Source organism: Phyllostomus hastatus, unplaced genomic scaffold (assembly GCF_019186645.2).
Source record: "Phyllostomus hastatus isolate PE091 unplaced genomic scaffold, TTU_PhHast_1.1 phas_contig_34, whole genome shotgun sequence".
Lineage (NCBI taxonomy): Eukaryota > Metazoa > Chordata > Mammalia > Chiroptera > Phyllostomidae > Phyllostomus > Phyllostomus hastatus.
The window spans coordinates 14,814,982-14,832,306 of record NW_025333857.1 but is presented as its reverse complement, the minus strand read 5'-3'; the positions used below and the strand labels follow the sequence as shown (position 1 = coordinate 14,832,306).

The 17,325-nt window shown below is 38.1% G+C and overlaps 1 protein-coding gene across 7 annotated transcripts in view; it reads right to left on the bottom strand.

Annotated features, from left to right (window-relative positions):
* The window catches only part of BNC2 (basonuclin 2), a 421,558-nt gene that overhangs the window by 118,549 nt on the left and 285,684 nt on the right, over window positions 1-17,325 (bottom strand). For all 7 annotated transcript variants that reach the window (XM_045840775.1, XM_045840769.1, XM_045840770.1 and 4 more), the window contains one exon: window positions 9,279-9,514. In XM_045840775.1, coding sequence (XP_045696731.1) covers window positions 9,279-9,514 — 236 coding nt within the window. The remainder of the gene's footprint in view (window positions 1-9,278; window positions 9,515-17,325) is intronic.

Here is a 17,325-nt window from a genome sequence, read left to right as displayed (position 1 = left end):
AAATCTGTTCACACCTCTTCCCAACACAGCATTCTTCTCGTTGGGAAAAAGGTTTGTTCCATCCTTTCTATTAAGTAAGAACACCTTACTTCTTCCTTAAGAATCTCCTCTTTAAACAGGTCTTCCTAGAGCAGTGATTTTCAACCTTTTTCATCTCATGGCATACATAAACTGATTATTAAAATTCTGCAACACATCAAAAATGTATATATTTTGAACAATTTGACCAAAAAAAAAAGGTATGAGTTTGATTCATTCACACCAGATGGTTATCATTGTGTTTGCTATTGTACACTGGTTAAAAATCGCTGTCCCAGAGTAATTTAATTTGGTTGTACTCACTTACATTCTACTAGCGAATGTACTGGCCTGCATTCCATTTTCCAACTGCTGCAGGCATTACTTCTATTACTATCATATATGAACCTATTAATATGGAATTTTTATTTATGTTTGTCCCATCTGTATGGATTTAGCAAAAGCTCCCAGAAACCCACACAGATTCTCATCTCACTTTGTACTTTTCACAGCCTTTCATGATTTCACATACGAATATTTGAAATGTAGGTCACTCGAAAGAAACAGATGGTAGCTAGGGCTGGGTCTTGAGAGACTTCCATTCTTTGCTATAGTCATAACAGATTCAGTTCCTGCTCAAGCTCCTCTCATCTTCTACCCACCCCTTCTGTCAAAGTGGGGGAAAAAGTAGAAGAGGACACAGTGGCTCAAATATAATATATGGAGTATATGGACAAATAGAAAATCATGAAGAATCATTTTGTTGCTCTAGAAACTTAAGGGTTGTGGTGGGCAGGGGACTAAAAAATTGCTGTACTTAAGGAATTAACATTTACTGAGTTTCTCTATGAATTTAAAACTTACTTCTCTTTATCCTCAAAGAAGGATCTACCAAGAAGGTATCAGCAAGAAAATGAAGCTCATGCAAATGATATACTTTTTGCAAGGCTGGAGAGCTAACTGGTAGTGAAATTGAGGTCTAAACCCAAAGCTCAGGAGCATTTCACTTTAAATTCAACAAGGAGTATGTTAGAGTGTTGCTCCAGAGATCACATGGTTTAATCAGTGCCATCACAGAGAATATCCATTTCAAGTAAATCTGAGCTGGTTTTTATCAAATGGCAAATGACCAGGGGGTTGTGGGCTCATTTCTGCTCCTGGGAAATACAAAATCCTCTCTCTGTGTCCCATAGACACAAATCCTATTCTAGCAGTCACTGCATTCCATCCTGAAATTTGGTGAGCTATCTATTTCTACTTTGCAAGGGTAAAGGGAGGAATATTTTTATTTTAACTCAGCAAAAAACATCAAGCTATGTCCTTGGATATAAGGTGTTTATTTTCATTGCTGTTCAAATAGTTACAGCTTTGGCAAGGGATTCAAAATCCCTGTATTCTACTTCCAGCTCTGACCCTGCCTGAGGCCTTCAGCCACGATAACTTAAAAACCGGGGATAACAGTCTCTGAAAATATCTCTCTAATAGGGAGGTTAGGAGGATTGCTGGGATAACGTCTATAAAGTGGTCCAAGCACTTCGGGAAATAGACACTATAAACACAGTACATTGCCCTGAATCATCTACCTTTTGTGTATCCCTGACAAAGACAGGGGTATCTTAACTATTCATACCTGTGATCCTTCTCTTCTGAAAAAGATTCACATACTGTTGACAAGAAGAGGACATGATGCAAAGACTCCTTACATCATGGGGGTGATAATGCGATCTTTAGCTGGAGTCAAATAACCCTGCTCCTATGTCAATGCTATGGTTACCTGTGCATTTTTATGGTTTTGATCATACAACTTACATGATTTGTATATAGCTGCTTTGTCCATTAGGGCAATGGGTTCCTGGGAGATCTTCTCTTGTGCACTCAGAACACAGTAATCAATAAAATTTGCTATTTCAAGGACTATCCAAGTCTGCTCTGGAATTTCCTAAAAATCTGTGAGATCATAAAAAGGGTGCCTATTTTAATAAGTTTAACTTTATGCAATGGGGTGAAAGCTAAGATACTCTAATAATTTTAATAAATTCATCAAGTAGTCATTCATTCTGTTCCAGGTGTTTGGAAGAGTATTAGAAGAGTTATTGAAATAGAGAAATGCAAGGGTAATAAAATGATAGCATATATGGAATGAGTCATAATTTAAATAATAACACACATGGATACTCACAATGTAATATTGCATAATATTAATAAGAGTCCTGTGGGCTAGTTACTGCACTAAATACTTTATAAATATCATTTCATTTCACATTTACAGATGAAGGAACTCAGATTCAAATATGTTAAATGATCTATTGTAGGTAACAGAGCTATCAAAAGGTGAAACCAGAATTCATAAGCAAGCCTATCCCATTCCAAAGTCCAAACTTTTTGTCACTATACCCTCCTGCTGATTATTTGTTATCAAGCAGGTACTATATAAATATGTGTTTGTATACATATGTATATGCGTATGCACATATGTATTATTTCTTAACAATTGAACAGTAGGTACCCTTTAGCCTGACTGGTTGGAAAGGTACTCTGTTCTAAAAGACAGGGTGAAATATAAAATATCCAGGACTGCTTTATGTACAAATGTCTAAAATGACCATGTTCGCAATAGCCTGTCATAGTGAATATCATCATCATGTTTTTCATCATCAGAATAAATGTTAATAGTTAACATTTACTGGATACTTAGCAAGTGACACTAGTAAATGCTTTATGTGCATCATCTTATTTTATCTTCTCAATAAACCCATAAAGTACCTGCTTTACAGGTTAAGGGAACAGGAGCTTAGGTAAATATAGACACAGGCCTATCTTCACAAATCTACTAAGAACTGGAGTCAGGATTCAAACCCATTAACCTGCCTTTACCATACTAATCTGCTGATTTAAGCTTTCCTGGTCCAACTGTAAAAAAAAAAAAAGCAAAATTACAGCTACGTCACCACACCTGCATGGGGCCTTGACCTATGCTCACCCCCATGCTTCACAGGTAGAGCTGGGAGCAGCTTCTCAGCCTGGCACTACGTGTCCTAGCCTCCCTGGGTCAGCTGGCTCAGTTTAGATACACGCTCTGATCAGTGACATGAGAGAAGTCACACATTCTACTTTCTAGGCTGGTCCATGAAAACCTCCCACAAGAGCCTCTAACCCTCTCTCAGAGCTGCCACCTGGATGAAGAAGCTGAGGCCCCAGAGAATGGAAGAGCCATAAAATATCAGAGGCCCTAAATGACCTCCCTTCAAATCACCTCTGGGAGGAAAGCCTTCACCAACCAGGAATGCTGATTGGCCTTGATGAGAGGGAGAAACAAACTCCTACTGTGTCAGGCCATTAGCATTTCAAGATTTACTGACTAAAGCCAGTTGTAAAACAACTAGCTTTTATCCTAATGATATTACCTAAAGCCTAACATGTATTTCCCGTCTTTTTCGAAGCATTTGACATCTGCAGAGAAAAGTGTTTGGCATCTAATATTTCCCTGCAGTAACTGGTCAGAATTAGCTTTACACATAGATGTAAGTGAAAAATACCAACCTCAGTAGGAGTTTACAACATGCTTTCAACTGCATGACTTCATCCTTTGCCATTCAGAGCAAGAGAGATAGGAGAAGTTACCTCAATTTTAAAGATGAAGAAACTATGGCTGAGAATAGCAAATTTTTCCATACTCACATAAATAATCAGTGGCAGTGCTGGGACTTTAGCCCAATCTTCTCACTCAATATCTAGTTCCCCATTTCCCATTCAATTTGATATCCTTTTATGGACCCAGAAAAGAGCTACATCATTTCTGGTCATGCCCTGCACATAATAAGCTGAAATCTTATTAATTAGGTTAAAAAACTCTTTTTGTTTTTAGATTTAATTACAAAAGGCAGGTATCTCTGGAAAGGTAAAGCAAAGAGCCAAAATTGCAATGAAGCATTGATGATAAATATCAGATCTAGAAAAAAAATTTTGGGCATGGAAATGAGAGAGCAAAGGTAACCTGAAACGAGATGGAATATCAAAAATAGCTGAGAAAAAGAACATAAAAGGGGAACCAACTTAACATAATATTGTCTATCATCAGGTGGTAATGATCCACCAAATAAATATAAGAGAGATCTTAACTTTGTCAGTTCAAGTTTCTCAGGCCTTCCCTGTTCCCCAAAACACACAACTTCCATGCTACAAGATTCTTGTTCCAGAGAGACAGTTTGGTAGTCTTAAAAACACAAAAATTTTTAAAACACCACCCAAACATTACCACTAGAGTTAGATACCTTGTTCAAATCATATTTGAAAACTTCCTCCCTCAATATTTAGTAAGCCCTGTATATGCCAGTCTGGGCGCTGAGAGGTGGGTCGCGGTGATGAACAAGAGGTAAGTGGTTCTTATCCTCAGGAAGCTTGCAGTGCATCACTACCTGTGCCAGCTAACAGCTGTGTGTTTACAGGAAAGTCAACCTCTTTGAGCTTAAACTACTTCAAATGTTAATTCACTGGGAATTCAAAAAGCTAACTAATGTATGTGAACTTGCTCCACAATGGGCTATTTAAATACAAGTGTTTGCTTAATATTTATGTTTTTCTACCACATGGATACCACAAAACACTAGCAAGGGGGTGTGGGAGCCTTAATTATCTTCTTACTACCCTCACCAGCTCAGCTGCAGTCACAAAATTCAGTCCCTAGGAAGTCTGAAGAAAGACTAAGGGCCTTTTTGGCCCAACTGAAGTTACTGAATACCCCATGAGTTCTGTGGTGAAGCATCAAGCTATACCAGTTTTTTATACCCATTCATTTAACAAATATTGAATGGGTACCCTGTCTTCTCAGTGTTCCCTAGTGAGGAAGCCTGGAGGGGGTGCATTTTAACGGTTGATTTAATTGATTAATTTAAATTTGGGTTAGAGCTTAAGGGAAACAGCCACACTAGATACAGCCAATACTAGAAAAACATGCATTGGTGAAGCTAGATAGAAAAGGTCTCTGGGGAAAAGTGGGACTTTGGCTGACACCTAAAGGACAAGAAATTGCCCAGGCAGAAGTGTCCACACAAACACACCTAGTTGAAGAAGAGCTGAGCGTGTTCAGGAAATGAAGACTTCTTATGAGGATGATATGAAGAGGCTATTAAGTGGGAAAGGTTGGTGGAAGCTCCTTACCTACTCTCACAAATCACTTACTCCAGAACTTCCCAGAGCCTTTATTATGTTAATATTAGCAAGAGGCTCTAAGAGAAAGATCCAGAGAATACTTGCTTCCAAGTCTTAATTCTTATCTCTGGAAGACTGCTGCCCTAGAATACTCTGGGACATGTGCTTCTAAAGTGCTGCTTGTTCTATTAGTTCTGATAGTATCAAGACACAGGTGATTTGAAATATGCATCACTTCTCATTCTCTCAAAAGGCTGCTGACACCTCAGCTAATTATGCAGAGTGTCTGATATGGTTCTGTGAATTCTGGCAGGACTCATTTGCAAAGGAGACTTCCAAAGATAGGCTGGTCTATGAGCTCAGGCAAGGCAGTTACAAATTCAACTGAAAAGAGACAGTGAAAACTTGATTTTTAAATGATTAATTCAACAATGATAATCACCTATATTTTTTATCCCAGGTCAAAGACAGGGAAAATGGGAAAAGAATAGAACACTGCTTTTATTTGTCATCAATAAATGTGCCATGAGATACATAATTGAAAAAAGAATTATTCTTTAGCAGCAGAAAAACCCTTACGTTCCTTTATATCTAGATTTTAGCATCTAATTGCATATTTCCATTTGCTGCTACTTTGTGGAAAAACGCTTCAAATTTATCTCATTTTTTTCCTATACTTTCTGAATGAATACTTTAATTGGTACACAGGAGAATACTGGACTGTTTACCTTTAGGATGTTCCTGGATTCTTAAATCATTTTAGTCCAAGTATACTATGCATTTTACACCCAGCTGGCTAGTTTATGAATTGCATAGATAATCACAAAGGTGAAAAGTAATTTTTACCAAAACAGTACAGGGTTCTTGAAAGATACTGTTAGTATTTTAAATGAATCTATGGCATCAATATTTTCCTCCTTTTCTTTAAATAACCATTTCATACATGCTTACAACGATACCTGTGAATGGCTTGATCTTCTTTGTCCCCACCCACATCCAAAGCCAAAAACTCTAGAACAGATAAGACATATGCAATCCTTCCACATTCAAAACTGTCTCTGAAACCAGAAGTAGCTGCATATACATAGGGACGTAGGTTTGGGCCCAGGGAAGTTAAATTAATATCTTGGCTTCACCAGTTCAACTCCCCGTACATCTTCATTTGCCCAGTAACACAATCTATAGCCGACTGCTAACCAAGTCAATATGTGGTAAGACTAACAGCCACCCTAACTTGACTTGATAATTATTCTCCTTTAACTGACATAATATTCAATATACTGTTGTTGAGAGCAATAATGCTAAAATTGATGCCTTGAGGGCTACAAGACAATGAGTTTTAGCCAGATAAAATGTCTTATACTCTAATAGTGTATTATAGGATTCCACAACCTTTGGATACATATTTTATCGTTTACTTGTGGGAAAATGTTACATAAAATTATTATCAAGGTTATTTGTGCATACTTTATCATTCTATATATAAGTTTTAAAATATTGTCCAATAAGCAAATAACACTGCTTTAGAGGAAAGGGGTTTATTTGTATAATCTAGCTCTTATTTTTGGGGGGGTTGTTTTATTATTTTTCAAATGAGCAAGTGATATCACTACACAAGTGATAACAGTTTTGTGTCCTTCAATTTCTTGCTTTTTTTTAAAAACCAAGAACTATTTTGTCCAAGGAATAAGTATATGATAAATGCTGAATAACAAAAAGCATCATTTAAATAAAATCTATATTACATCAATTGTATCAATAAACAAGACAGAAATTAAACCTAGTATTCCTCTAAGGTAAAAATCATCTATGATTTTCTCAAAATGTCAATTTAGACTCTGAATGGAGAGCTAGATTATGTGAAATTTGAAACTGTCAAACATATGCATATTAATGAAAATTAATCATAACTTAAGTATAACAATAAATGACCATATTCTTTATATGCAATACTTCACCCCAAAATAAGAAACTTTATAAACAGTTTGTGATTTAGCTGAATTTTTCTCTCATATTAATTTCTCTTTCAATTTTGTATCTACGGAGTATTTTTCTATGCTTACCTTAGAGCTATGTTGAAATTTGGGGAGAAAATTAACATCTATGCAATAATTTCAAGTAAAACAAAAAAAACAGGCACCGGTCAAGGCAGAACACTAGGACCATACCAGAGAACATCCAGAAGGTTCTGTATTTACTGACAACAAAGTGCTGCAGCAAACTGGGTTGTTAAGATGGCAAACGATCACAGTCATGCAAATATCTACTTGTTTCGACAGAAAGACACCATGCATATGCTCCACATATCTTAGGCAAAAATACACACACAGAACTGAAATGCAGCATTGATGATAACACTAATAAGCATCAAACTGAAGCCAATGAAGACAATACCAGATTGGGGCAAAATACTTTAAGTTTTAAATACAGGAAAAAATGCTTAGCCAAGCTAACAGTTCCATTAAAAATTTGCAAGAGGTTTATTCTTTCATGCAGGATAAAATCCATCCAAAATAGACATTAATAATCATGTTGTGGAAACATCTGCAGAAAGATGTGGCACGGATATGTCTCAAGGCCAGATCATCAGGGATTGTTAAATTGGCTCCATGCTTTGCTTTTTCTGGCCCCTTCCTCCTGGACCGCGTGCCCCCCTTAGGTCCCCTGATCACCCAGGACTTAACTTTCCACTCACCCCACTGAAATGTCCCCAAAATGAGGCAAATGAGAGAATGCTTGTGAAAGTCTTCTATAAACATAAAATGTAATGTATAGTTATTCCTATCATCTTCAGAAGGCCAAATTTTCTATGCTTTTCAAGCTGACATCTCACTAAACTAAGAAATAATTCTCTGTTAACTAAAGCAGTCATGGGAGCAGAAAGGTTATTCCATCTCCCCTCTTCCTCTACGTCCACTCATCAACCCTTCTTGCTCTCCTTCCCTGGTTAACACCTGGAGGTATCACGCAGGAGAATGACCGGAATGTGTGTGTTTTAATGACAGGTTAAAGCAAGGGAAGTCTTGAGGCCCCCACTCATCACATACCACGCTGGCAGCCAAGGCCTTGCACACAACACAAGGTAACTCAGGAAATAAACAGGCTGGCAGAGTAAAAAAAAACAATGTTTTTGAAGGGGTCAATTCTCCTGGTATTATCCCCATAGGAAATTTCAAAAATCACTTCAGAGTCTACCTTTTCCAACTGTGATCTCCTTTGGCAGGAGGGAGTACTTCTTCATCATCCACTGTAGTCTTTTTGGATCCTGGGGTCTCCCAACATGCTGTTTTCAACATTTACCCTTCAAGGGTCGTAGGAAGACAGATGGCCATAAAAACATTTCAGAGGCAAAGTACACAATGCAAAACCACTCATAATGTACTGTAAATTATGATGAAAAAGGCAAGCAGGTTGAGGGGGAAGGGAGTAGAGGCTGCAGGCCTCCCGGAAAGTTTTCAGACCCTTACCAGATTGGAAGTGCCACTGACACCAAGAAGGGTCTCAGGCTGGAAGGACAAGTGCTATGAAGGCCAAATCTATAACCATATCTGCGTGTTTTGGAGTGTGAAGGTTGACTGATTATAAAAGCAAGGAATTTATAGAGGTTACAGTTCTTCCTTGGATTTGGATGAAGAAGCAATAATTAGTTAGGGTGCAGACACAACCAAAAAAACTCCAAACCTACAAATTAAGGGTAAGAACAAGCCAGACTAAACCCAGATGAAGAGTAATCTCAGATTTCCGCATACCCATATCCCACCTCTAAGAGCCCTGCTATTTAGTAGGGCTACAACAAGACTTGCCAGAGAAGCCAGGAAGCTCATGTTGCAGGGAAGAGCGAGTTAGATTCAAAATGATGCAAAGTGACACTAGGCAACAGGCCACTTGTTCCTTCCTAACATACACCACTGCAGCCTGACGCTGACTTACTGGGAACATCACTCCTTTTTTCCAATCCCCTGACAAGCCTGCCAAAAGGACCATTCTAACCAGAAGAGGATGTGCATGCCTGGGGACAGCAAGGGACAGGAAGGAGATCAGGTTTGCAATGGGCTCTTACCAACCCCACCTAGAGCTGGCCACAGACATTAGCTTCAACGTCTTCCCCCTACCTGAAGGATGTACCCTCGAACATAGTCCCGCAGAGTCCAGCCCAGGCCGTGCAGGATGTGCAGCACCTCCTCTTGCTTCAGGACACTGAAGAGACGGTCCAGCAGGATCTTTAGCCGCACAGGCACCGCTTGTGTCCCATAGAGCATCAGGCTGCTGATGTCAAACACTACGTTGGACTGCACAATCTCCACTTGCGTGGGGTGGTACAGGTGCTGGGTGCTGAGCTTATCCAAGGCTGTGGTGGTTCCGCAGGTAGATGGGAATAAAGAAACAAAGGGAGAGGACAGAAACAGATAAAGCAGAAACAAGTTACTGGAAGTTATCAGGACTCCATTTTTTAGGATGCATGACAATCACATGTTGCATGTTTAAGCAACAGTTTGCGATATAAATAATCCTCTTCCCACCCCCTCCCTGTTTTATTTATACACTGCAGACTGCAGACTGCTGATGACAGCAAGCAAATACAAAACACATTCAACTTCAGAAAGAGAACCACTGAGGATGTTTCTCAATGACTATGGCTGACTCTAAAAACCAGATTAATTAATTTGCTAATTGAACTATGATTCACCCCAAGTTACCATGGAATTCTCTCTCCCCCCACTAAAGAAAAAAAAAAACAATTCCCACTTCATGACCCAAGAATAGGTTCAACCAGTATCACTTTTTAAAAGTAAGATTCACCATTTATAAAACCTGAATGGTTTAAAGAAGAGAATGTTCTTTAGACTACAGCAGCCTAAAAAACCTAATTTAGAAGGAATAAGGAAAGCTAACATCTGTTAGCTTTCAGGTTAAACTAGCAAAGGGAGATTACCCTTAGGGAGATTACCCTAAGACTTAGTTCTCCCAATTTTACCCCTTGATGTTCACCTGTTAGGTTTAGTTTAGTGTTCACTGGCATGTTCTATTCAAGTTATCCAGGAGCCCTGACTGGTGTGGCTCAGTGGACTGAGTGCCAGCCTGAGAACCAAGGGGTTAATGGTTTGATTCCCAGTCAGGGCACAGGCCTGGATTGCAGGCCAGGTCCCTGGTTGAGGACTTGCAAAGGGCAACCACACACTGATGTTTCTCTCCCTCCCTTCCCCTCTGTCAATAAATAATAAATAAATCTTTTTAAAAATAAGAAAGTTATTCCATTAAAAAAATAAATTCAAGTCATAATTTAGCTATCTTTTAAACAGCTCTGACCAGGGTTTAGTGTCAGATGAAAATGGGTGGGGGGGCGGGGAGGAACACATGTAAAATCAAAGTTTGAGAATTTCTGTGTGTTTCTCCTGTGTTATCTCAATACAAAAAACTGAGGATGACCATTTTCAAAGTAAATACTTTTAATAAGACTAATATTTCAAAATTAGGCATTTTCCCCTCCTCATATCTGAAAAAGTATCTCCCCTGGAGCTTAAAGCCAAGATAAGATCATACATTCTAATCCCCATCCCTATCTGAGTTACTGGGAACCCTGCTGAAGATAATGTAATTACATTTTCCCTCAGTTTCTCTAAAGTGAACAATTAAGATAACACTGTCTCATCTACATGGCTCAAAGAGATGCTGCAAAGATAATGAGATAATGAATGAGAGATGCTTTGAACTCCTTAAGAGAACACAAAAGAAGAGATTGTTAGAATCACACACACACACACACACACACACACACACACACACACACACACGACCTTCTAGAGATTAGAACAGATAAACACCTAAACCTGAAAGATGGACATCTAATCTCATGAGTGAGGATAGTGGCAACACTATCAGACAACATCCAGCATCAAATCCTAACTATATCTGAGAGTACAGTATCCCAAAGTTTCTATAAGTTCTAAATCACTGCCTGGCCTTTCTCACCCACTCTTGCTACCACCTTAAGCCTATAACAGTATGTACTGTACATGTGTACTCTGAAACTCTTATTTCAATATGCCAGTATTTCTGCATATTAATGCAGGTATTTAAAAATGCATGCACACACATGGTTTTTAGTATTTCAAATGTATTTTTTCAGGGCTCCTCCTCCACTCTCATTTCCTACTGACTTGTGGTCACTAGAGAGTTCATGTACTCTTGATAAATTGCTTTCTTACATCCATAGTGTAAAGGGCCTTATCATTTACCCGCTGGCTTCATTCAACACATTTACTCCCAGGAATACTTTGTCAAAGAGTTCGGGTTTTCTCATACTTCATTTCTTGCAGCTGATTTGTCTGATCTTTCCTATTCTAGTGGTTAAGTCAACTTTGAATAAATAGCCTTAAAAATTAATTTAACGTTTGCAAAAGATAAGGGATTCACAAGCCTAGGGATTGAAGTCTTCTCTCACTCCACAGGGCATTTAGACTGCAAAAATGCAGGAAAGAGGTATTATTATCCCTGCTCTTCTTCAAGTACAGCTTAACTACTCAGCCTACTGATGAGTGGCTGCTCTGCTTACAACATCCAGTGACCAGGTCAGAAAAAATCTGTTCCTCCCCCAACTCTCTTCACCAAACCTCTTGGCCCAGCTCAATCGCTTCTTCACAAAATACGCTAATACAACAACAAATATGAAATTCAGAGGGCTCAGTAGGGGAAATAAAATGATACCAAATCCTGATTTTTTCCCATGTGTTTGGATCTTGTGCCTATGCATTAAGCACACGCAGGTATGTGTACAATGTGTTCAAGGGCTAGGTGGAAAGCTGTCATATCACTCCTCTAGCTCCCATTCCTTAAAAACAGCCAGCAATTTTATAAGATAAAGAAGACAAAACCGTTGAGGGTACGTAACGAAGCACAGAGAAATTGTTCAGAGAATTGAAAGAGTGCAGGTAGAGTAGATATGGCAAAAACATTTCCCTAGATATGTTTTTGAGAGCATCAGAGAGTAAGAGTATTATAAGGACATTACCTGATTCTTCTTCCTAAGTATGACATATGTCAAGATGTAGTAATTCTGCTATAAGCCACAAAAATATAGAGCACAGGTCAACAACTTTTTCTGTAAAGACCAGATAGTTAATATTTTTACTGCTTGTGGTACATTCTCTTTCACAACCAATCACCTCTGCTGTTATAAATGCAAGTGAGACTAAAACTAATGCGCACGTCTATGTTCCAATAAAACTTTATTTACACAAACAGGCACTGAGCCACATTGGGCTGATATAGAGGATGAAAGACTGGTCTGGATATGTTTTAAAAATTCAATAGTAGAGGAGGAAAAAGTCCTAAGAATGTGATTAAGCAGCAATTACCTAGGAGATGAGCCATAGACAAAGGACTGAAATATATTTAACTGCCCAGCTTGCCAATGTCAACTTCAGCATAAACATATCATTGAACATTATGATCTGTCATTTTTTTAACTATATCAAAATTTTCTGCTGTATAATTACCAGACCATACTGAGTCACCAAGTTGTCGACAACTTGTAGGGATGTCTTCTCGATGAGCTAAATGTTAAGTGATGACTTTTTTTTTTAAGTGTCATTAACATCGATAAACTGAGAACTGGACTTCTGCCTAACGTCATGTTCTTCCCGTGTCTGAATCTGGATCTTAGTAGGGTTAGGAATGTGAGTTGGGTATTGGGATGCAGGAAAGTTAGAGCAAAAACTTTTTCAGTGGTATGGAGTAACAAAAGGTACCTGCTTTTATACTTTATGGGCCTAACTACCTGCTAAATTGTTCTATACCAATGGTACAGCTAAAATTCCATGTTCAAATGAAATTTTAACCCAAAATTGGGTACAAAACATAAAATTGAAGCTATTCTTGGGGAAGCTAGAGTCAGCATGGATTAGAGAACAACCTGCAGTCATTTGTTATTCTCTTCTTTCCTTCAACTTCTGTAAGTCTCTCACAGTTGGAATCCTAGAGTTCCCAGAAGCACAGTTTGAAAACACACTTTTCTACACAATAAAATGGAATCAGTTGTTTTGCCTGCTTTGCATCTACTCCCTTTCATTCCAAGTAACAGAAATTGGATTTCCTTTTGGGGAACCACTCTTTTTCTCCTGTTTTATTGAACAGAGTATTCCTTAAGCCAGGCCTGGAAAACCAGTATATCCCAGTCCCTTGGCCACAGGAAAAGAAATGACCCTTAAGTACTAAGTGTTAGGCATCATTCTAGGGTGTTACAATGATCTTGTTTTATTCTTTTAAAAAACTGAAACCAAACATTATTACTATTATTGCCTATTTGGAATCACAGATTTAATGAGATTAAGTAACCAGCCTAAGGTCACTTAGTTATTTCTCCCAAGAAAATTCTCTTTCTACCACATGTTCAGATAAACAATCAATAAGAAACTCTGGGAACTTGAAAGTCTTCATCATGTTAGAAGTCCCTAATTCCCAGTAATCTGGGCTTCTTGCCCATCACTCTGCTGAAGCAAGCATTTCAAAGGTCACCAACACCTGCTTTACTATGAAATCCAAAAGCTTTTTTCCTTCATTATTTTCCATGATCTCTCCATAGCAGCTGACCTTATTGATCACCACTCCTCCTAAATGCTCTTCTCCTTCACTCATGCATACATTCATTTATTCACCAGCACTTAACTTATCATCAAGGTAGGTGTTGCATGTAGATGCAAAAGTAATTTATGTTGTGGCCTCCACCTTCAAAGGTAGACAGATGCAAGCAATATAAATGCTATAAAAGAGATTTGATAAAGTACCATAGGACACAGAAGAGAGAGCAACTCTGCCGGGAAGCTAGAGTCTTACAAGATAACTAGGAATTTACAAGCAAGAAAGGAAGGGAGCTAAGGTAAGATTGAGTTCTTAAACATTATGTGCATCAGAATCAGCTGAAGGGCTTGTTAAAACACAGATTGCTGGGCCACCTCCCCAGAGTTTCTGATTCATTGGGTCTGGCATGGGGACCAAGGATATGCGTTTCTAACAAATCTCCACAGGATGCTGATGCTGCTTGGCCAGGGACAATATTTTAAGAACCTTTGTGTGTGTGTAAGAGAACTGATATCCAAAGAATGTGTTGCTCAAGGCGAAACAGTTAGAGATAAGTATAAAAAGTTCAGATGAGCAGACTGTAAGGAAACAATACAGAAGGCCAAAACCTGTAGAAAGCTTATAATTTTACTTCTTAATAGGATATAGAAAATATCAAATATTTTATAAGATGAAATCATTCATAATTTTAGATACAAAACTCTGACAAGTGTCCATAAGTTTAATTAAAGCAATGGTTGTCAGCCTCAGGAGTATGGCACATGCTCAGCAGTGACAGCCACACCCCTTAAAGGAGAAGAGCCCATGGGGAGATGGTCAGGCTTAGGTTGAAAAATCATCACAGGTGATTCTGATATAAGCCATTCACATGCCACACTGAAAATCACAGAGACAGAGTTGGGGCAGGGATGGCCTGAAGTCAAGTGAACAGAGTGGGAAATTTTTGCAATACATCACTGAAAGATGCCTTAATTCACTGGACTTCAAACTATTATATGTGTAAACCTGGTGTATGTGAAGGCCTTCCAAAAGGTATGGAGAAATAGGATCTCAATTTCCAGTTCCTACAATCCCATATTTACTCTTTCCTAAAATTGATCCACCTGGGAACAGGACTGCATGCGCATGTAGATAATCCATTCACACTTCTCTTTGAAAATAGTACCCTGCCTTCTTTACAAAATAAAGGTAGAGTCTGACCTGACTTAGAGGATGCACTCACTGGCCCAGAGTGTAAAACTCTCTGGGGTGCCAAAATAATTCATCATTTTAATTGCTGCATGAAAGCCCCCTTTAACGATTGATAAAAGCACCAAGAACCTGCAAAAGGACTTTTTTTTCTAGATACACATACACAATTGAAGAGTACCTAGAACCTGACATTTGGACCTATGTTGGAGTGTTCAGAATTCAAACAAAATGTAAAATGGGGCAATGATAATGCACTCACCTCCTAATGCATTACTGTCTATTTTAATAATGTATCACTCTCCATTAAATATACTGTGATAGCAAAGCAAAAATGTCCAATACTGAAAATGGCTCCCCTGACCTTGGCCCCATATACTCTGAGGTAATCCATTCTTTTCAACTATTCCTAACAAATACCTCTCCCTAGGCAGTGTCATCACTTGGGAAGAAAAGTCCCAACTGCACATAAGTGATGCCTCCTCTTTTAAATTCAGTTTGAATATCTTCCTGTACCCACAAAATTTGTAAGATACTAGATACAACCTGTAAATATCATTTGATAAGGTAGTTACAACCCATTTAATCAAAAGGTATAAAAATATTTATTTTAATTATAACTCATCATTTTCATCTTATGCAATTTTCCACATCCTACTAATAAAACTAAAATTAAAATAAATTATAATTCAAATGCCAAAGCACTTAATCTTTAGCATCATGTCTTTCATTAAATACATTAAAAAATTCTGACCATGAGATCCAGCAGAATAAATGTTTTTATATATGACCCTTATCTAATTTGTTCCTAAAGTCCAACAACAGATTGTGATACACAAATGGAACCACATTATCAAAGTACTAACATGATTTCTAACACACTCATTTCATAAAAAACATATTTAAGTTATATATTATAGTATATCATTAACTAACGAGAAATAACACTTGTAAACCAAATAAATTAATTTTATTAGCTCCACATTTTATTCTGGACTGTTTTAGTAATCTATGAAGCATGGTCCATAACTTATTGGTGTTTTTATTATTCCTCTCAAAATATATATTAATACATTTATTTGAATTGCACTGTGATTTTATTTTTACCCAATTAAAAATAAGTCAGATTTGGCAGTTTGATCTGATCATAAGCCCTGGTAGAAATTTTCATCAACTAAAATAGTTAAGTCTGAAGTGGTAACTAAACAAATGATGACTTAAAGCAATAACTTAAAGTTCCCAATGTTTAAAATGTGCTTGTTGTCCTGCAGATTAAGGACAATTTCTAGAGACCAACTCCAAAGGTTGTTCAAATCCCACTCTGCTGCCTACTAGCTGTATGACCTTTGAGAGTTATTTAGTATATAAAAATGTTAGGATGGCTCATTTTCAAAATTCTTTTAGAGGCAGGCAAGCCAATAGCTTGAAGAACCCTACCTTAATTTCAAGGAGACAAGAAAGGAGAGTACAGAATCAAGACTAAGCTAAGAGGTACAGGAGAAAAACAGATGCTTGGAGTGAAGGTGAGGCAGGGTTACAGGATAAATTTGAGAGATTGAAGGGGAAATCAACTAAAATGCAGGGGAAACATCAGGATTCCAGAGGAGCTGTCTCTCCAGCTACCTGGCTGGATAAAATGCCTGTAGGAATCCAACCTCTGTACCCTGCAGGGTGATCCCTAACCTATAAATTGATCTCTACCCAAGCTCTATGCCCCCAGCTCCAAACATGTTCTTGATCCCTATTGTGAAGTGTAGGACTAATAAACTAGAGCAAAATTCTTGAAATCATATCCCTTTTTTTTCAGGGGTAGGAGGGGGGAGGGGTGTTTTCTGATTGGATATACCATAAGTGCTCACTGAAAAAAAAAAAACGTAAATATGAGAAAAAGGAAAACAGAAAGATAATCATCCATAATCCCACCACCCAAAGGCAACCTCTGTCCACATGTTGATGTACTTGCATCTACTGTTTTCGATCCATAATTTTATATAGTTGAGGTCACGCTGTGGGTACAAATTTCTATCTTGGTGGTACTATTTTTCTCACTGAACATAACATAGCAAGAACCTTCAAAATTACCTGAGACTACTTAGTACCCCCAAATTTTTTTACCTGAAATTTCCTCTGGATCCATCTCTCCTTTCTGGCCTACCTTCTATCACTTTTGTACAGTGACTCTCTCATAACTCCATGACTGCAAGGGACTCTTGGCAAATTAGTCTTCTCAAAATACTGCTTAGAATGTCTTGTCTCTGATTAAAGGTTTCCAGTGGTTCTGCCTCCCACTCCCCAATGACAATGCACAAAATCCTTAACCTGGGTCAGAAGACCTTGGGCAGATAGACTTACTTCCCATCCTAATAACTCTGACATGAACCTTCTGTTCCAACT